Source organism: Eleginops maclovinus, chromosome 10 (genome assembly GCF_036324505.1).
Source record: "Eleginops maclovinus isolate JMC-PN-2008 ecotype Puerto Natales chromosome 10, JC_Emac_rtc_rv5, whole genome shotgun sequence".
In the NCBI taxonomy this organism is placed as follows: Eukaryota; Metazoa; Chordata; class Actinopteri; order Perciformes; family Eleginopidae; genus Eleginops; species Eleginops maclovinus.
Window position 1 is genome coordinate 2,984,214 of NC_086358.1, and position 27,642 is coordinate 3,011,855.

General features: G+C 42.5%; 4 protein-coding genes across 4 annotated transcripts; all 4 read left to right on the forward strand.

Moving 5' to 3' along the window:
• Window positions 1–7,143: 7,143 nt before the first annotated feature.
• gdf10b (growth differentiation factor 10b) lies at window positions 7,144–11,265 on the forward strand. The gene is made up of 3 exons (XM_063892573.1): window positions 7,144–7,648; window positions 8,930–9,819; window positions 9,913–11,265. Exons 1-3 carry the CDS (start codon window positions 7,360–7,362, stop codon window positions 10,102–10,104), a joined length of 1,371 nt encoding a protein of 456 aa, XP_063748643.1. The 5' UTR covers window positions 7,144–7,359; the 3' UTR covers window positions 10,105–11,265.
• Window positions 11,266–12,958: 1,693 nt separating this feature from the next.
• gdf2 (growth differentiation factor 2) lies at window positions 12,959–16,299 on the forward strand. The gene is made up of 3 exons (XM_063893701.1): window positions 12,959–13,051; window positions 13,129–13,444; window positions 14,439–16,299. Exons 1-3 carry the CDS (start codon window positions 12,959–12,961, stop codon window positions 15,356–15,358), a joined length of 1,329 nt encoding a protein of 442 aa, XP_063749771.1. The 3' UTR covers window positions 15,359–16,299.
• A 3,212-nt stretch (window positions 16,300–19,511) lies between these two features.
• Window positions 19,512–22,291, forward strand: LOC134870445 (retinol-binding protein 3-like). The gene is given in 3 exon segments (XM_063892610.1): window positions 19,512–20,796; window positions 20,798–21,892; window positions 21,894–22,291. Coding segments are annotated over 3 exon segments (2,772 nt in total). The 5' UTR covers window positions 19,512–19,515; the 3' UTR covers window positions 22,290–22,291.
• Window positions 22,292–23,606: 1,315 nt separating this feature from the next.
• Window positions 23,607–27,029, forward strand: rbp3 (retinol binding protein 3). Its single transcript, XM_063892611.1, is given in 5 exon segments — window positions 23,607–23,640; window positions 23,643–24,799; window positions 25,042–25,232; window positions 25,410–25,552; window positions 26,224–27,029. Coding segments are annotated over 5 exon segments (1,851 nt in total). The 3' UTR covers window positions 26,550–27,029.
• Window positions 27,030–27,642: the final 613 nt, after the last annotated feature.

Consider the following 27,642-nt stretch of genomic DNA (forward strand, 5'->3'; position numbering starts at 1 on the left):
ATAAATACAAATAAAATACAAATAAATACAAATAAAATAAATATAAATAAAATAAAATAAATATAAATAAAATATAAATAAAATAAATACAAATAAAATACAAATAAATACAAATAAAATAAATATAAATAAAATAAATACAAATAATATAACAGATAGATGAACTGTGACGATTGCTAATAAATATCAGGTATGATTGCTGTGAAATGACAAGAGGGGTGGCGTGGGATAGGGACTCTATCTTTGTTTTTTTGTATTATTGTCTTTATCATTTGTATTCATGTATATCCTCTGTGAGGACAAGAAAATAGTAAAAAATGGTCACAAACAAAGAAGATATGCATTAGCAACAAATGTGTACGTGAAGATTCAAATAATTCAGATAAAATAACGTCACTTTTAATCCTAAAAACACGGACGGAATCTGGTTTTGTTATCTTCATTAAGAGTATCTAAAACATCCTCACCATTGTGACAAAACAACAGCATTGTCTGGAGGTAATTTACAAGCAGAGAGCTGACAAGGTGAAGCCAGCAAGAGCACAGGTCTGCTGCCGGAGTGTGAAACCCACTGCAGCGTCTCGAGCTTCCTACTGGCAGAGAAAGATACGCAATCACGTCTGGAGTTTTTCCCGAAAAATGCAGCTGCTCCAGAAGCCTGAGATGTGAGGAATAGGTGCAATTTGAGATCGTTGTCAATTTCTCAAGTAACTGACAAACACATCGCGGATGATTGTTCTCAGACTGAGGGGGGGGGGGGAGAGGCCCTCTGAGGAGGAATTGCCAAAACAACTCACTTAGAGAAAATTGCAAACAGTGTAGGAGAGTGATCACCATTTGCTAATGAAAGCTCTTCTCATGGGAGACTCATCCGTCACGCCGTCACACACTGACGTTTGTTGGAGAGTTTAAGGTTGTAAAGGCTGATATATTTTCTTATGATTAAGGGTAGTCCTTCAAACCTAGCAAAAGTCTGCAGCTGCATGGCATCGTGAACTCATTTTTCAGACGTTTGTGTCGCCTGTCTGCAGGTTTTCCAGCCTTTTTGCGCCCGCCTGTCTGCAGGTTTTGAACTCTAGCACCTAGCATTAGCTCTCGCTTTCCTCTTGTGCAAACTCCTTATTCCTTACCATAATGAGACTAAATGTCCTCCTTTAAAGTCAATCCATCTTCTCCACCCTGGATTGGACGGTTTCAGACACAAGGAGGACTTAGCTGTGTTAAAACAGAAAGAACAACCCAGTAAAAGAAAAAGTATTTTCCTAATTGGACCGCTGGAGGAAAAGCTTGTCAGGGCTGAGATCCATCACGCTGATTGCTGGCCTTGTCTGTGTGGAGCCACATGGGGGGGGGGGGGGGGGGGGGGGGTCTTTGCGGGGTTTGTAGGGGTTTTTGTGGTTTTGGATCCTGCACATGCTAGTTGGATCTCCGGAGGGAAGCCCTAACGCTCAGACGAGAGCAGCTCATTACCTCGGTTATTCATCAGCTCCCACCGTCATGGAGAGCCGTGATAAATGAGCAGGTCCTCATGTGTGGATCCGACGGCCCTGTGCCACAGGGTCAGACTGACATCCAGACAGGGGGGGAGGCAATAAGGAAGCACACTTTGGAGAATCAGTCAAGGCTTTCTGGGAATTTAAACACGCTGTCAATGGGCTGTGTATTCTCAGGTAGCTGAGGAGTGGACGGTTGATTTCTAAAAGGAACATCCCATCCATCCAAACTCGTCCCTGGTTGTGTATATCCATCCTCCTAAAAAGCTGTTTCTGGGGCTCATTGTCTTTAGATTTCATAAGGAAAGATGGGTCACAAAAAACACAACTGTTATTAACAGCAGAGTTAATGAGTAAAAAGTTATTTCTGCATTTCTAGAAAGTTTTATGTGTTTGATTTTGAAAAATTCAGCAATTAATTGATTGATTGATTGATTTGCCAAATCTGTGAAAAAGGAAACACACATGCTCTGCCTTTATTTCACACACATGACTGAGTTGACTCGAATAAATAATAATAATAATTCTTTTTTGTTTTACCCGTTACCTGTATATCGTTTTAATGTCATCTTATTTTATTGTCCCGTGAGAAACCGTGCTGTTTTTGATTATTCTGTTGCTGCTTTAACTCCTGATTTTCCTCACGGGGATTAACGAAGGCACATCTTATCATATCTTATCTTAAATAATTATAACTCTCCTCATATATCAGTTGTGTTTTTTTCACCATAAAGTCTGGCACAGGGATTTGCAGTCATACATTTGTCATACAACAAGTTTCCCACTTTCAGCTGCCACTGCTGTTGCACTACTTGCAACCCCAACGCTTGAGACAACTGGATAGCTACCGTGTGTGTGTGTGTGTGTGTGTGTGTGTGTGTGTGTGTGTGTGTGTGTGTGTGTGTGTGTGTGTGTGTGTGTGTGTGTGTGTGTGTGTGTGTGTGTGTGTGTGTGTGTTTGGTTGTGTGTGTGGACCTGTCACTCTTGGTTGAGTGATGTTGATGTGCGCTCAAGTGGCATGACTGTGGCTCTCTATGAGGGAGGTATGGCACAGAATCCAAACTTGAGTAGGACATGGTGTGTGTGTGTGTGTGTGTGTGTGTGTGTGTGTGTGTGTGTGTGTGTGTGTGTGTGTGTGTGTGTGTGTGTGTGTGTGTGTGTGTGTGTGTGTGTGTGTGTTTGCATGGCTTGGCAGACATCAGATGAGGGGATGTCATGCCCCTCAGACTCTCTCACACACACAGACACACACACACACAAACACACATCCATATCCAAAAGCAGCGAGCATGAATGGTCATTCAGCTCCAGCCAGCAGTATGAAAACAAGTCAAAAGGGGGAAGAGGAAGAGGAGGAGGAAAAAGGGGGAGGATGAAGGATGGGGTCCAGAGCCAAAAGAAACACGGTGGGCTCGTCTGTCCTCCCTGTCCTGATGAGCACCCCAGGCAAATATTCTGTGAATGAGAGCATATTTTGGGGGGCTAGACTTCCCATTTTACCCGGCGAAGGAGAAGGAGGAAAGGTGACTCATCCATGATGTCATTCATACGAGATGAAAAATGTTAAATGAGTCTCAATGTGTATTAGAGGACGTGAAATTTGGCCTGCTTCTCAGTCTGGTATTTATATTACTGTACAACAGCAGTGCTTCTCAAGTATTTGCTGTTTTATAACAATTCTTGCTTGTTTGTTTACTCCAGAAAGCCCTTTATAAACAACCGTACTGAAGCATGTATGTAGGACGTTTGATAGAATAGTTAGCTAGCACTTTAGCTAAGTCGTGTACTCACATTAATGCTGCGGATGAGAAGACTGACACCACTTTTTATAACTGTTTCTAAATAAAGTTAGGGTAGCAGCTGCTTAACTTAGCTTAGCTTAGCATAAAAGATGGAAACGAGGGGAACAGCTAGCCTGGCTTTGTCCAAAAGATCCACCTCTAAAGCTCATTCATTAACAGGTAAGGCTATGTCTGGTTTCATCTTTCTTTTACCTAAAGTTCAAGGCAGAAAGTCACTGCTCTTAGCCAAGTAAGTTAGTCCCTTATCAACTCCTGTTTAACCATTACTTGTCATTTTTACACCCTTTTCCGTTTGGATTCAACAAGATAAACCACGTTAATTAGTACAGTTTTAACATGCTGGTAGTTGGATTATTCAGACAGCGTCAGGCTAGCTGTTTCCCTCTTTGTCCCATCTTCATGCTAAGCTAAGCTAATCAGCTGCTAGCAGTAGTTTCAGATTAAGTGGAGACATGTTGAGTGGTAACGTCTTCTCATCTCCGTTCCTGGAAGACTGCATTATGCTGGTGTTCTTAGCGATGTTTTCATTGGATTCTGACAGAGCATTTATTCTACGCTAAGCTAACTGGCTATTGGAATTAGCTTTCTACCTCTCTGCAATAAAGCAGAAAGCAAAAACCCTGTATTTTTCACAATGTGTTTCACTTTTCTATTTAACTACTGAACATGATGAACTGAGATCTTTCCAGCACAGCTACATGGAAGAGAAACTGTAAAGAATAGAGTCTTTATTCCACGGTTTTATTCATAGGTTAAATGAAACTAATCATGGAACATTAGCCTCAGGCTCGTTTCAATATTTGAGCACCTAATAATGACTATTTTTCTTTATACTCTCACATTGTACTTTGTTCAGCAGCTATACCGGTGACCAGGCTGACGTGTGTGGGAAGTTTTAACCTCCTTTTGATCTCCGAATGAAAACCCCCCCGATGATGAGGTGGCATTATGATCATTGAGAATTTACGCTCATTGGATATAACGGTTTTCAATTCAACAAATTATGAGCCTTATCCGTGACATTTTCTCCACTTCTCCCATTGCAGGAAAGCCGTTAAGTGAGAGGTCTTATGTATTTTGCTGTGGGTGTGACATGTACTCTTAGGGGTTTGAATTACCTTTGAAGTGGCGGCTAATCACTGTGGTGAAGCAGATTTGGCTCAGTGGCTACAGCTGCTACACCAGAAGCGTTGAAATTGATCTGTGGCCTTTGGCTTCGGGGCTGACGTTCTTCCTAAAGACAGGGTGACACAATGGAGATTCACAGTCATTAAACATTAAGTTAAATGTCTGGTTTTGTTTCCGAAGACCAGAGGTTCAGCCAATGACAAAAGGGGAATACAATGATAGTCTTACCCTGACCACAATGACTCCAGATAGAAGGTGTGAGCATGAAACTAAAGGTTCTATCCCAACTAGCTTTCTTTATAAAGGTAATTTGACGTCATGATTAATTTTTTTTAGCAACCTAGGAGTTGATTTCATTCAGAGACACTTACGTCAAGGAACTTAACACTTATGGCAAATGGTTATAGTTAGATTTGGTGTGAAAAACCTTTCTCTTTAAGGGGATTTTCTAGTTTTCGAGTTGTATGAGGTACTAATTACCTAGAGTAGACGGTGGTCTGAAGTGGAGTCTGGTGGTGAGAGCCTAGCTGGATAACATTGAGAAATATCAGGTAATAAGGCAATGCTGAACATCTGTTGTAAGTTATGTAAGATGACTACATATTGCTACAGATTTTTGCACAATCATAGATCCAATTTCATTGATAAACTGAAAGTAAATGCAAAAAAATGTACTACCATCCATAGAGTAAACTGTAGGGGAACAAAGAAAGGCCAGATTTTCGTTTCCATTCAAATTTAGTGTGTATCCGTCATTCAGATCCGCCCCATCCTTCATTGATAATAAATCTCTTCCAACAAGTAATAGGAAAACTATGCCTGTAGTTCTTCCATAATCTTGCTGACAGACAAACAAACCAACAAACAATCAACAGGTTTCCCTTGAGAATGAAGAGTTACAAAGAAAGTGCCTGAAGTCTTTATATCTAAACAACAACTTCATATCACTGTCTCCAAAAGGTGTGAGTATTTTCTGATCCGCCTTCAGGTTTGTTTAACCTAAAACTACTACACTATGATCAAGAAAATATGGTGGTCATATTCAAAAGACACCAAAATGTAGCTGTTGGTAGCAGAATGGATGTGAACTGGAGTCTCCAACATCAAAGCCATGCCCTCTATGCCCCCTACCATCTTCCCTGACCTCCTTCTTCAGAGGTTTTGTGGCACCGTAACAACATCAAGCTGCCTTTCAGGGCCCCAGATCCCAAGGGGCCGGGTTGGAAATCAAACCCCGGTTACTGTCGCCTTTGCTTCAGAGGGGGAAGAGTCATTACTCGCACGACCACAAGACGCTGCTTGTCACGAAACATAAGCAATGGCTGTTTCAAGTGTTTGATCAAATGATTAATGTTGTTGTTTTTGCTGGTGAGGACAGCCTGAAATGCCATCAAAAGAAGACTCACAAGAGCAACATTAGTTTGTCTAAGCCCATTAGATCCAATTAGACAAGCCCACGCTGAGTGATAGCTCTTTGGGTGGAGACAGATGCCACGGACAGATGAACGAACTTTAAACACACCAGTGTTTTACAGATGGGGGGGGGGTTCCCAGTCCCAGCAGAGTCCTTTATATCCGATGTAAGACACGGTGGTGTCAAAGAGCCCCTTGTGATCCCCCTCAGGACCAGTAGGAGGTATTTTAATAGTTGTCTGACCCGTGGCGGCTCTTGCCTCCTGCCATCTCCCTCACAGTGAAACTATTGTGCTGCATTAGAAACACAGAGAGCAGAGGAGAGACTAAAAAGACGTCAGAGAGTTGTTTTTCTGCTGTTGGCTGCTTGTCACTCATCTTGGCAAGTTATCAGTTTCCCTGAGGCTGAGATAAGCATCTTCAGTGAAATCCCACACACTGCAACATTTACTCTGGTTTTACGCTTTCTTTACCACTGATTCGACCAAGATTTACAAAAACACATAGTTAACTTGAGCTTCAACTTTGGTGAACTTTAATGTGCATATTTGTGCCATTGACAAAGCCACTGTGACAGCTGTTGAAAATGAGGAATCTAGCATAGCTTTATAGCCGTTTTGCGCCATTAACTTTTATTTAAACCTCTTCTGCCAAATGTAAACCATGTAACAAAAAAGGAATGAGTTGGTGACAGTAAAGAGAGGGTTGGTGAAACAAATACATCTTTGAAATGCCAGAACTCATTGTACCGTTAGCAACTGAGCTAGCAAGCCTCCTAACTGACGCAAGCTAGCTAGCTCAAAGAGTATATTTAGATTTCCTTGTCAACTTTTTATTGTAGTACAGTCACTAAAACAACATCTAAGGAGGAAATACAGTCAAAAGTTCTGTAAATATCAGTCCTTATTCGGGTATCCACTATCCACGTAGTCCAGGCAAAATAGAAAAATGCTAGGTGAGCTATCGTCGTTAGCTCACTGGCTAACTTCACCAACTAGCCATGCAGGTACTTCCCCATATAAACAAGCCTTTTACTGCCAACTATTGCGAGGACACATGGATCAAAGTCACTTTTCAATCCTTTAAACAGAACATATTTATACTGGGTGGAACATCACACCAAGTTATATGGAGATTATTGTCACACACTTTTCCTTATTTTGTTGAACTTCGCAGCTTTAAAACCCCCTGAATTACGGGTTTGTTGGACCACAGTGGATACATGTTGCATCATATGTTTCGTAGTGATTTGTTCTTGGCTAAAAAAAAAACACTCGTAAGCACTTCACCTACAATGCTGCATGTCTCTCGTTGGCTGTGCGCTCCGAGGCGTCACCATCTGTCCTCCAGCAGCAGAGCTCCATGCAGGCGTCCTCCCCTCCTCTCCTCACATTGTAGAAACAGCTGTGGACCGTGAACCGTGGAGTGCGGGTCTGACACGGATTACCTGGATACCGGCATTAAATCTGGGTGGGCATCAAGCTGAAAGGCAGCTCTTCTTTTTTCACAGTTTCTCTTTTTTAATGGAATCATCTTCTACAACTTCAACCATGGCGAGCAGGCTTCTTCACACTCTGCATGTGTTACTGATTCTGGAGTCGAGCTGGGGTAAAATCGTGTCTGAGGATTTTGGGGAAGCCGTGCGTAAAGGTGCTGATGTCCCTCTGGCTGAAGAGCAGCGCGTATTTGCGCACGAAGGCACCAAACGGGACATGGTTTCCATCAACATGTTCAAAGTGTACGAGAAGTACAGCAAAGAACCGCAGAGCCAGAGAGAGGCAAACACCGTGAGGAGCTTCAAAGCTGTCCCGAGTGAGTGAGCACAGGGTTTATAAATGCCATGTTGATAATTAAATATGTGTCATTGCCGGTAGTTTGCATGGTAGAAGGAAGCTTTAATTTATAAACTGTGTAAAACAGATGCCTTTACACTACTAGTCTTTGCTTAATAAGTTAAAAGAATCTGATGTTTTCAGGTTTCTGGTTTTATTTAACACTGAATATTGGCTAAGTTTCCCTAAATACACTTTATGTTAACGTTTATGTTAATCTAAGCATGCTGTTGTGTCACTCAAGTCACAGTACACAGTTGTAATTCATCACAACTTGTAAAAAACTTTCCTGAATCAATTTGAAAATAGTCAAATGTAATCAGCATAAAAGCTCATTCCCATGTACAAAATAATGTTTAATGTACTATGTGCAACACATCCTTGAATGCAACTCAATAATTGTTCAATTTAAAGGAGTGCATATTTCATTTTTGTTTCCTCACTTTAATTTTGTTGCACATTTCGTTACAGATTTGAGTCTCAAAGTGCAAAAAAAGGCATAACGTTCACAATGCACAAAGAAAAATCTTGGAAAAGCATCTGATCCTAATTATTTCATCAGTGCATCATCCTAAACGCAGGTGTTTAGCCAATCACACAGCAGCCCTCGCTCCCATTTGGGCTTAAACATCTTCACCTCTGTGCTCCGGCGCTGTTGTGATTTAGTGATCTGGGGGACGTTAAGCCTGGAGCCCTGTTAGTTCTCCGGTAGCTGCAACAGCCTAGGTGTTAGACAAGAGCCTATTATCACACCCAGACACCGGCTGCACAGCGAAAAGCCTCAGAGGAGCTCTTTCTGCTATAAGCATTTCCATATGCCCACGACAGACCTACTAGACCGATCCAATGTTTGTCTTTCAGGCTGCGGTGGAAGTGTGCGAGACGAGGGTGAACTTCAAGAGTATAGCCGTCGAGGATGAGGCTTTTTTGGTCATGCGTGAGGCAGGCACTTAAGCGTGCCGTGCTTAATATTTTCCATGCTGCATGCTGTCAGTCAGATGTGTTGAGCGACATTCTGCAGAAGACGTACTGGATGTTGTTATTCGTGTCAGTCAAACGAGGGAGTATGGGATGATAGAGGGGGAAGGTTTAGGGCAGAAACTTGATCGCTGTCGTCGTCCATATTGTTAGTTTCTGACGGCGATACTTCATCAGGGATTCAGCCTTTATTGGTTTGGTTTGAAAAGCATTAAAGAAAGGTTGTTTGCTCAGTTTTCTTAGAATAATTTTAACCTAAAAGACCTTATTTCTTTTTCTCCAGGAGTCGTGCACGGCAAAGATGTGTTCCAGTTCAACCTGTCGTCCATGCAAGAATCAGAGCTCGTCCTCCGCGCCTCTTTCCATTTCCTCCATAAGCGTCCACGCTACCACCAGCGACCGTGGCGTTTCCGAAAGCCTCGCCATCCATCCTCCGGCCCCCAGCCTCCCCCCTCTCCGCAGATCCTCTTCCGCGGCTCGTCCCCAAACTCAGCTTTTGAGACACCGCTGGGGAACATAACTCTGGCTCCTTTCAAAAAGGGCTCCTGGCAATCAGGGGATGTAACAGTGGTGGTGAAACACGCCCGGGATTTGAAAGAGCTTGTGGTCACGGTGGAGTTTGACATGGAGTTTGGGGCGCAGAAAAGCCCTCAAAGCCAGGAGCGCGTTTCTCCAGCCAACATGCCGTATATTTTGATATACGCTGATGATCGAGCGATAGATGAGCCTAACAGCGTGGCTATGTCACTCCAACGATACGGGCCTTTCCCCATAGCCGAGGATGCATCTTCCTCATCTTCAGCCTCAAGGATTCGGCGAGACGTTCATCACCAGCTCCAAACCAACAACATCCCCGAAGTGCAGTACAACACCCTGAAGAACCATGAACTCTGGCAGAACACATACTTCCCGGCGAAAGCCAAAGCCGCAGTTAAACCAGGAAGGAAGCAGGGTCAGGAGAGCAGCGAGGGCCTGGGAAAGCCCCAGGTGCTGAGCTTCGACGAGAGGACGATGAAAAAGGCCCGGAGGAGGCAGTGGAGCGAGCCCAGGGTTTGCTCCAGGCGATACCTCAGGGTGGACTTCGCTGACATCGGATGGAGCGAGTGGGTTCTGGCGCCGAAGTCGTTTGATGCGTACTACTGCGCCGGGGCCTGTGGATTCCCCATCCCTAAAGTGAGCCTCTAAAGGATGTTTGCCTTTACTATAACATGTTTAAGAGTTACTTCCTCTTGCATTAATTCCTTCATCTCCCCCTCGCTTTCTCAGGTGGTGCGTCCTTCCAATCACGCCACCATCCAGAGCATCGTCAGAGCGGTGGGAATCGTGCCCGGTGTTCCCGAGCCGTGCTGCGTTCCCGAGAAGATGAGTCCTCTCAGCGTCCTCTTCCTGGACACAAACAGGAATATGGTGCTGAAGGTTTACCCCGGCATGTCTGTGGATACCTGCGCCTGCCGGTGAAAACCAATGGAAACTCTGCATTCAGGAGGACAGCAGCGAGGACAGCTGGGGATAAACTGAGCCGACTTACAGGACTCGGGATTTCTGGAGTCTCAGATCGAGAACTCTTTTGTGAATCTTGTCCTTGTCTCCGTCAAGATTGGACTTTGAAAAAGTTTTTCCCACTTATCTAATATTTTTTAAAGACTTGTTTCTCTCAACCAATGCCACCTTTATTTCCCTTTTCTCCCCCTTCATGCAAAAGCAGTTTAAATAAGTGCACTTAATACACACTTCTATACTTCCCAAACACATGAGGTTTCACTTAAACTTTGATTGTCACTGTCTCTCACTTGTGCAAAAGCTCCTCTTGGCTTAAGGTTTTCATGTAAATGCATGTGTTTGCGAAGTATTTAACATACAAATGGATAAATGAGACCTGGATTCTACTGCAGGAGTTGTGTGAATGCATGTAAAAGCACATTTTGATTCAGTTAAATCCCATCTGCTGCATTTCATCAAGACTTTTGACTATTTTTGGATTATTCACCTTCTCAATTCAAGGTAACACCGGGGTGAAAGATGTAAAAACAATGGCTTTTTGTGGGTAAAGTAATCAGTTTCCGGACACTTTCACTTTTATAAAGTGATCTTGCTTTTAATATTATTCAAGATGAGACTCACATGTTAAAGGGTCTCAGCCTGGACTCTGCTGCCATTTTGGAAACGTTTCCAAGTTGACTAAGCTATACGTTTTGGAATACTTCGCTGCTTGGCCCTGTCTTTAGGATCTGGACTCACTGATGAACTGCTCACTGACTCAGGAGAGACACACAGACTGATTTACACCCTTCATCATTCAACCCTCGTCATGTAAATACTGTAGTTACTAATGCAAACTAAATCGTACCTTTCTTTTGTTGCCCTTGAACCTCCCGTTTTCGTAATCTCTTCCTTAACTATCTTTTAATAGCCACTGTTTAAATCTTGTATATATTTATGACACCTGCTGACAGACGTTGTGTCTCTTGCTTCTGTTACAGCTGAGGGTAAAACAGCGCTCTGCTGCTCCCTGCTGTGCATTTTGGGGAAGATGAAGAGACTAATACATGCTTCCTGTTGCTATTCAAGATTTGCCTTTAATAAATAAAGATGACTTGTACAGTTTGTAATAACGGTAGTTTTCCAAGGTAAGTAAAAAGGGATAAATGTATCTGACCTAATAAGTGTGTTATATGGCTAAAAGTGTATCTGAGTAGAGATGTTTGCTCATAGACTAATGTATGGCTGTAAGGAAATAAATTGAATTGTACATATTGTTGAAGACATTTCCTAACTTTTACAAAAAGCCTTTAAAGCTTCGGATTTGTGCAGGATTACTCTTTGAATTCAAATGAGATTTTTAATGCTTTTATTTTGAAAGTCATTTTATTTTATTACATATTAATTGACTTTATTCTACTTATAATTGAATGATTCTCAAGACATGTGTAAGGCTGCCCAATCTTTATCTACCCTTTTACTTTGACCTATTTTTTAATAAAAAATGAACCTGTTACACATTTTAAATATGACCTTTGAAAGTCTGAGTATATTTTTAATGTCAGTCATGAAAGACTGCTGTTGATTGTCCAATTTCAGGTTTTTCGGACCTAATGTATTGGACCTAAAGTGGCCAGTTTTCCCAACAGCTCTGCGTCAGTACAGTTTCCCTGCTGAGTTTTCATTTCCTCCCGCATGCAGACATTATTTACTGTCTCTGTGCCACTGACTGACTCCATATAGGCCAAATTGAAAGCATTTTTATGAAAAACGGCGTGAGTGACTGCATGACTAAATGGAAGACATTCCCAGATATGCCGGACTCGGGCCAACGTCCCCGGACACACTGGCTTGAGGTTTGGGCTCGGACCCTCCACAGACACCCATCATCATACAGGAAGCAGTGGTGACGACCACCATGTCCATCATGTCTTTGTTCCATGTGCCGGTGGTGTGAAACAACTCTATGCTCTCATGCCTATCATATTTTATAGAGAGTCGCCTTATATTGTACAGTATCTCTGTTAAAATAAATCATGTGTTCTTCCAGATGTGTGGTTGTTTCCTGCATGGCAAATTGCATAACACACTTTAAGTTTCTGCTTAAATATGACCCCTAATTAGTTCCCTTGACTCCTAATTAATGCACAAAGCATAATGGACAAGTAGGAAACACCTCTTTATACAACATTTCAGTCCACTGTCTATTTACTATGAGTATTTCCATTAAAATTCTGCTGTTTGAAATGTATTTTTGTTAATAGCTGCCGTGTGATGTGACCCTGTGAATCCGAATCAATGCACCATTGCATTACTACTCTGCAGAAGTAGGAAACACCTCTTTTTATTGGACTTTTTATGAACATTTGGCCTTTTTTTATTGACTTATTGTGATTTTTTTTAATACCTTGCTTCCCAGAGATTGATACGAATGAGCTACGTCACGCCTGGTTCGCAATATTATATCTCCTGCACATTCACATTAATGATCGTCTGCTCTGATCACATTAGGGTATCTGGACGATGTGCAGTAGATACAACACTTACTCTTAAGAAATACTTATCAATGATGGCAGTAAAGAATGTTTTGTTTCCGTTGGCCTCAACACTTTCACCCTCAAGCTGGGAAAAGGCATCCTGTGGAAACGTCTGCTTTTCAGTAACCTCAGTTTCCAGTGCCTCCCTCATTATCGCTGTCAAGTGTTTACAGTGTCTTCATTAGCAGCCAGCCCTCTAATGATAACAAAGCTTTAAAGACGGCATCGCTGGTGGTGATAAGCCTGGCCAAGCTACTATTTTGGTTGACACGAGTCCCCGTGTTTACTCTGGGAGCATGGGAGCGGACATCAGGACTGTGGTCCTTGCATTGGGGATCTCCATTTTCAAACCTTGCCGTCGCAAAGTCTCCTTTCAGGCCGGGAAGAAGGTAAAGTGTGTGCCAGCTGAGGGTCTCAAAGAGGATCTAATTTCAAAATGCAGAGGTCCAGATCCTTCCTGTTCCAGGTGTGTTTGTGTGTGGTTGTTTCTATCGGCTCCTGCATCTGTAAACCTCTCAATAACGACATCCAGAGTGAGGAAGCTGAGGGATTCTACTCCCAGCTGTCAGAGGAGGACCTTCTGGAGGAGGAAGACTCCAGGATGGAGAACCTCGTGGGAACCATGAAGGAGGGATTTCTGAGGAAACTCAACCTGTCGGACGTTCCTCAGGAGAACAGCAGAATCAACCCTCCTCAGTTCATGATGGAGCTGTACAACAAGTACGCCTCGGACAACTCGGCAAACCCTCAGTCTGATGTCATACGAAGCTTCACTGTGCAAGGTACGCCGATATAACTTAAGTATGATGTGCAATAATCCTTAAATTATAGGAGGGAGTCACTACCTTCGAAATAAATAACTCCTATTGTGGTTTTCTACCCATTTAAATCCCTGTAATCCCAGTTAACACAAATATTTGAAAATCCCTACTTGCCAAACGTGTAATTGAAGTTATCTTGATTGCAAAGCTGGTCATTATTATCCATATTTGACATTGTAGAGGCTTGTATCCCTCATTACAGCTACAGAGAAACAGGCTGGACATCTTTTTACAACCAGTTCTCTGTGTTTTTATTAGTGAGGTTGATTCAGTTTGTCTTAAAGGGAATTTAACTTGATATATAAGGCTTTAATACATGGGTTCTCAAACCTTTGGGCCTGTGACCCCTTTAAAAGGAATCAATATGTACTTGTAAACTCTGTGTTCAAAACAACTTGAATTTTGAATTTTGCCTCATTAGGTTCCTCAGATGTATTCCCCTTGTGGGGGCCCCAATGGCTAAATTTGGGACCATTGCTCTAAAGTAACCCCGACAATTACCATTTATGAATGGTTGCAACACAGTTATTTATAGTCCTATGATAACCCAAGTGCTGCGGCCAAAGACTGAAATGTTTCCTAAAAATGCCAAAATACAAATATGTTAAATATTAATTCACAACAGCTTTATTAAAGATGGACTGAGTTAGAATAAAATACTTGATTGTAAAACTTGTGGGATTAAGTCTGTAGTTCATTGGGAAAGTACACTGGAAGCTAGCAAGCTATATGCTATAGTTCCTAAATGGAAAGTCAAAGCTAGTTAGCTTAGCCTGCTAACGGTGGCCAAAATGTTGCACGTCCTTCTCCTATTGAAGTTTTTGGAAATACATTGAGTTCTTCTTTCATCCATTAATATAGGGCTGATATTACTCAACAAAACTATGTGTATAGAACAGTTTTGGATACAGGAAAATTAGCAAACCCCTCTGACTTCTTCATATCTCTCCAACAGATGTCCCTTTCTCTGTGACAAACGGCACAAAGACAAAGCACAGGCTGCAGTTCAACGTCAGCATGCCCAACCACGAAAAGATCACTGCTGCTGAATTGCAGCTGTTCTTCTACCCGGACCCCAGGTCAACGGTCCACTCTCCAGAATTCAAGACCTTTGTCAAAGTCTATGAGGTGGATTACAACAATTTCACATCCACCACCCGACTGCTGGTGGGCAAAGAGGTGACAGGCTTGAAGAGCACGTGGGAGACGTTTGATGTGACCACAGCTATTCAGAGATGGATCAGATCTGGCCACCAAGCATCTGTTGTTGATGTAGTGGTGGATAGGAAGGACTGTGGGGCTTTGAAAGATGGAGAAGAAGGAGCAGGATGTTTGAATATGAGCCAGTCTGTTGGAGATAACACATCAGCAGCATTGATAGTGTTCTCAGATGATCTTGGGAGCAGGAGAAGGGAAACTAAGAAGGAACTAAAAGAGATGATCCTCCACGAGGAAGAAACCATCTTGCACTCGGGCGCCGATTGGTACAAAGGAAATGAGCTTCCCAACGAAATCCCGGAGGCTCAGCACCCACGGAGAAGGAAAAGAAAGGCAGAGAGGGAGCACTGTCATCGGACATCTCTCAGGGTCAACTTTAGAGACATCGGCTGGGACAGTTGGATTGTGGCGCCCCCAGAATACGACGCCTTCGAGTGTCGAGGCCTGTGTTACCACCCGCTGACGGAAGAAATGACACCGTCCAAACACGCCCTCATCCAGATGCTGATGAACATCAGGAACCCCAAGAAGACCAACATGGCGTGCTGCGTCCCCATCAAACTGGACCCCATCACGGTCATGTATCAGGAGAACGGACGACTCACTATAAGATATCTGTACGAAGAGATGAAGGTGGCAGAGTGTGGCTGCAGGTAGTCAGGGAGGGTCGGTTTGCTCTGTTGGTAGTACAGATAATAATGCTGCGTTTCATTGAAGTCAGTCTGATGATTTTGCCCTCAACTGTGAGAAAAGTATCCCAGATCAGAGGAGAAAAGATCTTTATTTATCCATAGAAGATGCAGTACAAAGTAGGAACAAATGGCATCATAGCATAAGTCACATGAATAACATTTTATAGAACTGTTGTGATATTTCATTGGGTTAGGTCCAACACTGTCCAAAGTGGTGGACAGATTTACAGACATGCTAAGCTGCTAGCATGGCTCAGAATGTAATAATAGTCATACAATGCTTAAATGAAATAAACTGTATTCAGCTTTTTGACATGAAAATAATGCTATTTACAGTGTGTGCTATTCCTTTAATTGTATTGCTTAAAAAAAAGGAAAATCCCAAAGTCTGTGAATAATTACAATAAAAAAACAAACAAAGGAAACAGACATCTTTACATTGTGTATTTAATAATGGTAAAACATGTACATAAAAGCTTACTCGTACACTGTCTGTGTTTAATGTGTTTTAATAAAAATAAATGAATGTATGTCAAATGTAAAAGAGAATAAAAATAATGAAATAAAAAAACTGAAACCGTATTTTTTTTTAAAACCCGTTGATTTAATATATCTCTTTTATTGCTAAATACAAATGAAGTGTTTTCTGTGATTAAAACAGCTCAAACAGATCCATCAGTAATGTACAGAAGTGCTGTTTTAATACTCATTGCCACAAGAGGTTTATTTGCATTGGTCACAAGTGGAAAATGACTCCCTGCCTCCTGAACACATTATCCTAGATTACTGCTCTGGCTTTCTCTTGGTTTTAATGTCATACTGTATTTAACCATTGTAACTGTAATTTGTTTAAATTAATATATACATTCAGCAGTTGTCTGTGAATTATCACCATATGACTTGTAAAGGGTGTTTATTTTGTGCATGCATGCTAACTTGAACGTTTTTCATTGTACTGTGTGTCATGATGTCTACAGTTTGTTTCTGAGGCTTTTGTAAACTGAAATGAATAAAGATCTCTGTCACAATATGACAGTTCATTTGTGTTATTTTTTACTGAGTGCAAAATAAATCTATATCAAACATCAATATTCACTTTTAGGGATCTTCATTTGAATAAGCATCACATTTCAAACACTAACTCCTATTTTCACAAGTAAATACTGTAAATAAATACTGTTCTCTGCAGCGGTTACTCCTGCACCGCTCGTTGGAAGATGTGTCACTATCTCCTCTGAGCATTGACTGTCAATAAGGCGTCAAATGTTTCTATTTCAATTAAATGCGAACAACTGCTAAGTTAGTATACTTATCTAAGGTGTGAAAAGTTATGAATATTGTCTGCATGAACTGTTTTCCACCCATAACACACACACCAAATCCAAAAATAACTCTGCTTCTGTTAATGGGAAAATGCATTATGTGAACTTTTGTTTATATATTTGTAGTCAGTGACACGTCCTTATCTCTGTGACAAAACCATTAAGGGGGCAAGTTCATGTTGTAACTTCTCAAAATGACCCAATAGCACCATAACAAGGCAGGCTATCCCATTTTAACGTCCAGGAAAATAAGATGCTCAGTTGACTCATAGGACCTAATGATCTTCCCCTAGTCAACAACAGCATGTGACAACAGAGCCAGTTTGGATTAGCAGTATGACATCTCGAGCCTGTGTCAATTTACTGTTTCATTACCTGGGGGCAACAACACTGTAAACACCAACACCAAATGATGACCATGAGACGGCTAATGTGTTAGCAAACGGCTAACTTACACATTGAGTTGACACTGAGAAACATTAACTTGTGTGTGGATGTTCACCTGCCCAATGTAAATCCAATATTCACTCTGCTTTTACCTCTGTTTTGCTCCTCTTCAACTCTTGAGGGAAATATCTTCAGCTGAATGCTACGCTATATTTGAAGAAACACACTCCTCAGTGTCAGTTTCGGTAATTTATTGACAAGGATGACGACACCCTGAAACAGAGTAATGCAGCAAGATAAGCTGACAAAGTATTACATCCATGCAATTTACTCAACACAAATATATACCACGAAACAACGAGTATAGTAGTATAACAGTATAATATATATATAGTATAATATAATAGTGGAAACAGTCTTACATGAATGAGTGGACGAACGTCTCAACTCGAGGCGGAGTGAATGAACAATGTTTGAACTAAAATGGCCGCTCGGCACTCCCGGGTCAGAGCACGGCATAACCGGGCAGCGACAGCAGTGACACTGCCCTCTAGTGGCCGGCGATAAACTCTTCAATATTCACAAGCTAATTTACAAGCTAGCTGCTAATGGTGGCTATCTGGGCTTGGTGCTGGGCAGTAGCTTTTGTTGTTTGGGCTTTTACCATGAAAACCCATTCCAGCTGTGTCTGGAAATAGAAGATAGCTTGAATTAGCTAGTGTGTAGCTGGTTGAGCTACTGCTAGTTATACAAAGAGATTATTTCAGCTAGCTAACAGAGCAGCCCTACATTCAGAGAGTATTTCTACAAAACAGTTTTGGTAGTTGTGGTGTTTCAAGCAAATTAGAAATTCAGGGATTTCAAAATCCAAACCATTAGTGCAAATATTGTTGTTGTGGGAATTGATTTGATTGATTTATTTAAAGCTTGAGGCAGTATGAAAGTTAAGACGTTAAAGACACATTAACGTGTGATTCTGTTCACCTGCCCAATGTATTCACCCTCCTTTTACTCCTGTTTTATTCATCTTCAAACTGTAAAGGGAAATATATTGTGCTACGCAATGCTGTGCATAATATGCTATATTTATAAGCTAATTTACAAGCTGTTAACCTTGGCTTTCTGGGGCTTGGTGCTGGGTAGGTAGCGTTTGTTGTTTACCATGAAAACAAATCCCTGCTGTGTCTGGATATACATTTTAGCAGCTAGCTTGATCTGCTATCCAAAGAGATTATTTCAGCTAGGTAACAGAGCAGCCCTACATTCAGAGAATATTTCTACAGCTAAACAGTTTTTGGTAGCTGATGATATTTCAAGCAAATTAGCAATTCAGGGATTTCAAAATCCAAACCATTAGTGAGTACATCGTGGGAATTGGCAGAAATTGTTTTATTAACTAAAGCGTGGGGCGGTATTAAAGTTAAGACGTTAAGAGCTCTGAGAGCGTCTAGTATTTGTGAGGAGAGGACGTCTGGGTGCATAACTCTGAGCTGCAATGCTTTCTGGATCACACAGGGTTCATATTGATGCCAGGTTCTGTGTACAGAATTAACACTTCATTCAAATATAGATTACAGTTGTTAACTTAGGACTTGCATTTACAATTCATTTACATCAAGAGTTTCATTATCAACCAAATGATACGTTTGACTTTTTGATTAAAAAACACAAAGAACTATATAAGGAAATATTACTGTTCCAAATAGGAGGATATAAAGGAGAATAATTCCACTTTCAGTTCAGATAAAACCTTTCCAATCAACCTTTTGTCCTTTTATCCAGAGTGTGGATCTGTTTTTACTCAATTCTGATCCTGCATGTGTTTTAAGAAGGCTTTGCCACGTGTCTACAAACTGTGTAATCATGTCACCAGTGGAGCGACCCAGACGTGACCTTTAAAGCCACAAACCACCAAAATACACCACCATTAAGCTTTTGTAACAGACAAGGGAGAGAGTGAGAGAGAAGGAGAGTTTCTGCTCAGGGTTTTGCATCAATCAGCTGTAAACACATGTCTTACTTATCTTTCCAGCCTGATAAGAATTCAAAAGAAAAGGTTGAAGGGGATTGAGGAAAACAATACAGTATTATATTGTGAATACAGACAAAGAACAAGTGATTACAGTACATGGCAAAAACAAGTAAGAACCTAAACATGTATTGTTTGTGTGGGAAAAGAGAAAAAAATGCACCATTTACCAATTTTTGATCTGTCTGACATTGTCTGCTGGCTGAAGCGTCACAGATAAAGCGATTAAAGTGATTTATTGGGGACAAAAGCCTCTTATGTGGATGTTGTTGTTGTCCCAAAAATCCACAGACATGTCAATGTTCCCTCCTCCAAAAAGTAATATCCCTCCACGCAGACATACAAACTAAAGCATCCGGAGCAGATCTCTTTCCATCACTGACGATGAAGGCATTAGTGATGGCGCACCACACACCACCGCTGCTATTGATGCTACTCTTATGTACTGGCAGCTCATCATTCCAGCCTGCTCTGGTGATAGAGATGGCCAAGATCCTTTCGGAAAACTACTGCTTCCCTGAGAATCTGGTTGGTATGCAAGAGGCCATCCAACAAGCCATCAACAGAGGAGAAATCCAGCAGATTTCAGACAGGAAGACTCTTGCATCTGTGCTTACAAACAGAGTACAAGCAGCACTGAACGACCCACGGTTGATTGTTTCATACGAGCCTAATGCCGTCCCAGTGATGCCACAGAAACAGCCCTCTCTCCCCACAGAGCAGTTAATCAGGCTGGTGAGAAACTCTGTCAAGCTGGATATCCTGGACAATAACGTTGGATATTTGCGGATGGATCGGGTCATTGGGGAGGAGACAGCGGCAAAGCTTGGATCTCTGCTGAGGGACAACATCTGGGACAAAGTTGCTAACACCTCTTCACTGATTTTGGACCTGAGGTATAGCACAGCTGGAGAAATGTCTGGAGTTCCCTTCATAATCTCCTATTTCTCGGATGCTGAAACCCTCATTCATGTTGATAGTGTCTATGACAGGCCTTCGAATATAACTAAAGAGCTGTGGACCATGCCGTCAATAAAGATGGTAAGATATGGAAAGAAGAAAGACCTGATTGTGTTGACAAGTAAGCGCACCATGGGGGCCGCTGAAGCGGTGGCATATGCTTTAAAAAACCTTAAGAGGGCCATCACAGTTGGTGAAAGGTCTGCTGGTGGGTCAGTTAAAGTAGAAAAGATTAGGATCCCTCAGTCGGATTTCTACATAACAGTTCCTGTGGCAAGATCAGTCAGTCCAATCACAGGCCATAGCTGGGAAGTAAGTGGCATTCCCCCAACGATCAACGTCATCGCCAAGGAGGCCGTCGCAAAAGCCAAGTCTCTTTTGGCTGTAAGGGGGGCCATCCCAAAAGTTGTGCAGAGCATCGCAGATATAATCGAGAGGTTTTACGCTTTCACTGACAGAGTTCCAGCTCTACTTGAACATCTGAAGTATACAGACTTTTCCACTGTTGTATCTGAGGAGGACCTAGTAGTCACACTCAACCAGGACCTCCAGACTGTGTCCGAAGATCCCCGACTGATGATCAAATACATGCCAGACAATACGGAGGATGAGGACCCTGCGTTTGATAACGTTCCAGAAGATTTTGACTCCCTAAAAGTACTGGTAGATACAACGATCAAAGTGGAAATACTCTCAAACAATACTGGGCTATCTCCGCATTGACAAGTTCTTGAAGTTGTCTGAAGGGACTAAGCTAGAAACGATCCTGGCTAAAAAGGTGTGGGAGCCCCTGAAAGACACTAACAACCTGATTGTTGATCTACGCTCTAACACTGGTGGTTCATCTACATCTCTAGCCCTCTTACTATCGTATCTGCATGACTCTTCCCTGAAGCTTCACTTCTTCACGATATATGACCAATTTCAGAACACAACCACTCTATATGACTCTCTGCCTCAAATGACAGGTCCTACCTACGGCTCGAGACGTGGGGTTTATGTGTTGACTAGCTACAACACAGCAAGCGTTGGGGAGGAGTTAGCTTACCTGATACAGTCACTGCATCGTGGCACAGTCATTGGGGAAATTACTTCCGGGAACCTGATGCACTCAAAGACATATGAAATAGAAGGAACAAATATTGCTATTACTGTGCCTTTCATAAACTTTTTAGACAACAATGGGGAATACTGGCTAGGAGGTGGTGTGGTACCAGATGCAATTGTGCTAGCAGAGGAAGCCGTGGAGCACGTTCATGAGATTTCAGATTTACACCAAGGACTCAAGTCCCTCATCGAGGGAACGGGGCAACTGTTAGAAAAACACTACGCAATCCATGATGTTGCACTGAATGTCAGCAAAGTACTGTTGAACAAATGGGCTGAGGGAATGTACTGGTCAGTGATCGACTTGGACTCCTTGGCCTCTCAGTTGACGGCAGACCTTCAAGAGACTTCGGGTGATCACCGCCTTCACGTCTTCCACTGCGACGTCGAACCAGACCCGCCTCATGACGTCCCAGGGATCCCTACTGCTCAAGAAGTCGGACAAGTAATTGATTCTTTGTTTAAAATTGAGCTCCTGCAAGGCAACGTTGGCTATCTAAGGATTGACATGATGCCAGGCGTGGAGGTGGTAAAAGCCATTTGGCCTCAGATGGTGAAACAAGTGTGGCGCAAGATAGTAAACACAGATGCCCTCATTATTGACATGAGGTACAACACTGGTGGATACTCATCAGCAGTTCCCCTCTTGTGCACCTATTTCTTTGAGGACAAACCATTGCAGCATCTTTACACCTGTCTTTGACCGCACCAAATCTACCATGACAGAAGTGATGACCTGGCCTAAAGTCAGAGGTCAAAGGTACGGATCCTCAAAAGGTGTCTACATCCTCACCAGTCACTTGACCGGGTCAGCAGCTGAAGTGTTCATCCGCTCTTTGAAGGACCTGAACAAAGCCACGATCATCGGAGAGCCAACGATCGGAGGATCTCTATCAAGTGGAACCTATCAGATCGGGGATAGCGTTCTGTACGCTTCCATCCCTAACCAGGCTGTGTTCAGTGCAATCACTGGGAAGATGTGGAACGTCTCCGGGGTTGAACCTCATGTCGTAGCCCAGGCAAACGGAGCTCTTTCTGTGGCACAGAGACTCATAGCAGCAAGGCAACTGAAGAAAAAGCAAGGAAAATAGAGCATGTTTCAAGGTTTCAAGGTTTCAAGGTTTTTATTTGTCATATGCACAGCAGATACAGCGTATATGTTGGCAATGAAAATCTTATGTCGCGTGCTCCTCCAACAACTCAACATGCATGGTGCAAAAGATGTTGTATTCTACTTTCCATTCGATGTCCAGTCTGTATGTGTGTAAAGTGTGTGACTTAAATATTCTCTACCAAAATCCCGTTCCCACTAGACTTTTACATTCAAGCTGTTTTGTACAAAAAGACCTGCACTGAGTGAGTATGAATTCAATGTAGAGTATATCTCATTTAAGTAGTAAACTAATTAGCTAAGCATAGGAACAAACCTCACATCTCCTTACTAAACTCTGACCCTGAGGTGTTTCTTTCAGTAAATTAATTCATCACATTTTGTATCCATAGCATGTGAAGTTGTCTTTCTCTCTGTTTTTATTTATTACATTTTTTAACATGCAATGTGTTTCAATCAATATTATTTTTGACCCATTTAAATCCATGATTATGCAATAACACGTATGTCATTATATCTGACCATTTCTCATTTCTTTGCTTAATGTCTTGGGTGGTTTTTCAGTATGCTGTATTGATGTTTCAGCTTTGATTTTCACTGTACTACAAATCTACCAGCAGAGGGAGGTAGTACCCAACAAACCTAAAATGAGTCTCACTGTTCACTTCAACACCACTGCAGAAGTTATTAATGTGTACCATTCATGAGACAATAAAACCATGCTGCTGTTATAAGACACATGATTTGGGGTTTAATTTACACACCAGCAAATAAAAGCAACACTTGAAGAAAAATCAATTAACATCTTTAAGTTTTGTGTTGGCGTTTGGGTTTTCACATGCTTTATGTAAACAATTCCTTGTGATTTCTTCCTGATTTATAACACAAAAAGTCACACATCAATGACTTCTACAATAAGTACTGATGCCAAGGGGCTTAATAAGTGAACCCAGCAACTTTAATCCCTTTCTCGATATTTGACAGGTACAAAGGTTGCCTTATTTGACCCAGGTAACTTTAAATAGGGTTTAAAATACCTTGTGTAAATGTAAGACGTTTATCTTTGGCAGCACGTCCTTGTTACTACACCTACACTAAGTAATTAATGCCTTGCAGAAGCACTCGGGATAATGCGATTAGAGGTTTATTGTTGGGCAGATCCTCTTATGTGTGGGGTAACAGAAACCACATAGCCTAAACAGAGCCATTTGACAAAGAACCTTATCAGAGACGGAGGTTCGGCTCGGCAACCTCCACTTCCCATCTACTCGCTTTTTGGCTTCAATAACTTGCAAAAATGGTGAAGGCTATCTTCCTGGTGGCACCTTTGCTAGTTTTGGGAATGTTTTCTTTATCAATGCCTCGTTTCCCCCCAGCATCATCGTAGATATGGCAAAAATCATTATGGACAATTACTGCTCCCCGGAGAAGCTGGCGGGCATGAAGGAGGCGATTGCAGCAGCCGGGAGCAACACAGAGGTCCTCAACATCCCAGACGGTGAGTCTTTGGCTAGAGTCCTCAGTTCTGGAGTCCAAACCACAGTCAGTGACCCACGATTGGAAGTCACCTATGAGCCAAACTACATCCCTGTGGTTCCCCAGGTGATGCCTCCCTTATCCCCTGAGCAGCTCGTTGCCGTCCTGCAGACCTCGATCAAGCTCGACATCCTGGAGGGCAACATCGGCTACCTGAGGATCGATCACATCCTGGGTGAGGAGGTCGCTGAAAAGGTTGGACCTCTGCTTCTAGACCTGGTGTGGAATAAAATCCTGCCAACCTCAGCTCTCATCTTTGACTTGCGCTACACCGGCAGCGGGGACATCACAGGACTCCCCTACCTTGTGTCTTACTTCACCGAAGCCGAGTCCGAGATTCACATTGACAGCGTTTATGACCGTCCTTCCAACACCACAACAAAGCTGAGTTCCCTGAAGACGCTGCTCGGGGCCAGATATGAAATTACCAAACCCCTCATTCTCCTCACCAGCAAAAACACCAAGGGAATCGCTGAGGATGTGGCCTACTGCCTCCAGAACCTGAAGAGGGCCACCATTGTGGGTGAGAAGACCGCCGGGGGCTCTGTCAAAGTAGATAAGATCAAAGTGGGCGACACTGACTTCTACGTTACCGTGCCTACCGCAAAGTCCATCAACCCCATCACCGGCTCATCGTGGGAGGTTACAGGCGTGACCCCCGATGTGGAGGTCAACGCCGAGGACGCCCTCGCTACCGCCATCAAGATCGTCAACCTCCGTGCCAAAGTTCCCGCCGTCATCGAGGGATCGGCGGCTCTGATTGCCGACAACTACGCCTTTGAAGATATCGGGGCTCATGTTGCGGAGAAGTTGAAAGGGCTTCTGGCGAGTGGCGAGTACAGCACGGTCGTCTCCAAGGAAAGTCTGGAGACCAAGCTGTCCGGTGATCTGAAGACCCTGTCTGGGGACAAGAGCCTGAAGACCACCAGCAACACCCCTGCCCTGCCACCCATGGTGAGACGGTTGTAGAAAGGACTTAGTTTTGGTTGTTTCTGTCGTTCATTGTAGGTTTTAATGTCAAAAACAGTTGAACAGCTTACAGTTCTACAAATGCTAAAATGCTTGTTCAAAACCTTTCCTGAAGTAGTGGTTTATTGTTGCATTTCTGTGCTGTAGTTTAACAAAGACCCACGAAAACTCAATGTTTCTGAAGTCAAATCAACAGGGGATTTTGCTGGACTGTTTTTTTCTCACAGGATTATTCTCCAGAGGTGTTCATCGAGCTGATCAAAGTGTCCTTCCACACTGACGTATTCGAGAACAACATCGGCTACCTGCGCTTCGACATGTTCGGAGACTTCGAGGAGGTCAAGGCCATCGCCCAGATTATTGTCGAGCACGTCTGGAACAAAGTTGTCAACACTGACGCTATGATCCTCGACCTCAGGTGGGTAATCCTGTGTTAAAGCTTCTCTTCAAAACACAGTCTGTCTATTCAGGAAAATAAATCATCCGCTGAGCTCTGTGACTTTGTATAGAGGACTTCAAAACATCTTGTCTTTCCACCCCAGGTAAAATGAATCCAGACTTTCTATGATTGTTCTAAAACTGCTTTTGTTTTCAGGAACAACATCGGTGGCCCAACAACAGCCATCGCAGGATTCTGCTCTTACTTCTTTGACGCCGACAAGCAGATTGTGCTGGACAAGCTGTACGACAGAACAACCGGGACCACAACAGAGCTCCTGAGCCTGCCTGAACTCACTGGTAATTTAAATATATATGTATTAAGTCATATAAAGTGGAGCTTTGTATTCAGATACAACTTCCAAATGGCCAAACAACAGCTCTTATGAAGGGAATCAGCTCACTAAATGGCCGTTATAAGTGGCTTTCTCTACCATTCTGATGCTTCAGACAGAGAAAAGTGTGTTTGTATGCAACTTGGATATGTAACTTAAGTTACTTATGTAAATGATAGACATTACGTAACTTAAAACTAGTCATTGTGTTGAGTTAATGTTTTTCCTGGCTGAAATTCTTTGCTATATTTGACTCATCCGTCCTTTATGAACTGCTCCCTATAAGGACATTGTTGGTCGTTACATTACCTAACTTCTTTTTTGTTCCAGTCAAAATGACAACTTGAGTATGATGCATTTTTAATCTGTATAATTGATTCATTGAGTTGATTACATCATCATTCAATCAGCTGATAACATTTACAGTGGGATCCAATAAGCTCCAAAGCTCTTTAGATGATACCTTGATTGGATAAGTGACTGGCTTTTAAAGGCATCTTGGATTAGCATGAAGGCTATATTTTCTGATGCCTTCCTTCAATTCACCGTTGACCCTTTTAACTATCCAGCAATCCCTCCCCCTACTCGCTTGCACATGCTTTTAACCTTCTGCTCCAATCTTTCCCTCTTTCTAAGGAACAAGATACGGCTCCAAGAAGAGTCTCATCATCCTCACGAGCAGAACGACTGCCGGCGCCGCAGAGGAGTTCGTCTACATCATGAAGAAGCTCGGCCGCGCTATGATCGTCGGAGACACAACCGCCGGGTCGTCCCACCCACCCAAGACCTTCAGTGTTGGCGAGACCGACATCTTCCTCAGCATCCCCACTATCCACTCTGACACCTCCGCCGGGCCTGCCTGGGAGGGGGCCGGCATCGCACCTCACATACCCGTCCCGGCTGAAGGCGCCCTCGAAGTGGCAAGGGCCATCTTCGACAAGCACTACGGACCCAAGAAGTGACCCACATCCTGAACAAAGCCAGAGGGGACTTCCACATGTCGCTTTTGCTTTGGCAGCCAAATAGGTTCACGATTTATGAATTAGACTCAAAATGAAGAATGTAGATAGAGTTCAATGTGTTGTTCATTATCTTAAAGCCTTGTTAGCCTGTTTTTAACCTGGGGCAGATGTTCGACAGCAGTTCCAGTTGTTGTCTTGGTGAATGAAGGTTTTCAGAATGAATGGTGCTGAAAAGCTGACTCATTGGGGAAGCGAGTATGAATAATTACGTGTCAAAATCAGTTGTAACATGAATATAACCTTGAGAAACACATGTTTGAGGAGCCACAAAGGAATTAAACACACACAAAGGCTTTTAAACTATATTCCCTACCCATGTATCGTGTTGGTTTGTGTTGGGAACTCTGTGGAAACACTGTACGTCCATTCTGCCATGTGGGCCTACTTGGGTTGTATCAAATCCAGCGGTGAGACACAATAAAAACAACCACTGAAATACAAAAGTGTGTGTTGGTCATGTTTTACATCAACAGAGTTATTAGGAAAGACACAGCAAAACATGTTCTTAGTCACCATTAAAGTTGAACGTATTGTTTATATTCTAGTGAGGTGAGATCTTTAACACACATATAGGAATAGTGTGTGTATTTCCTAACAGGTTGATAAGGAGTTAAGACCTCTGTGGGTTAAAGAAGGAGAAATTAAAAATGAAAAACAACATAATTATAATCCAATTCCTCTGTTTCAGCAACAACACAACCGAAGAACAGTGTGTGAAAAATCTCTATGTGTGTAAATCACAACAACATATTTGTGTAAGTACATCTTTTGTACTCTGTAAATATATTTTCCACACTCCTCTTGCAGCCTCTGGTTTATGATGGGGTAATTACAGAGGCTGTTTCTGTTCATGGCCACTGCTGCTCTAATTAACTGGCAGCAGAGGTGCAGGGAAAGCAAACAAACTTGCGGTGATTAATGAGGACAAAATGCTGGGAAACGACTTAAATGCACACATTGGTCAAAGGTGGTAAGCCTAATGTATGACAATATGTTGACGCTTTAAGGAGTGACAGATTCATCGTCTCAAATG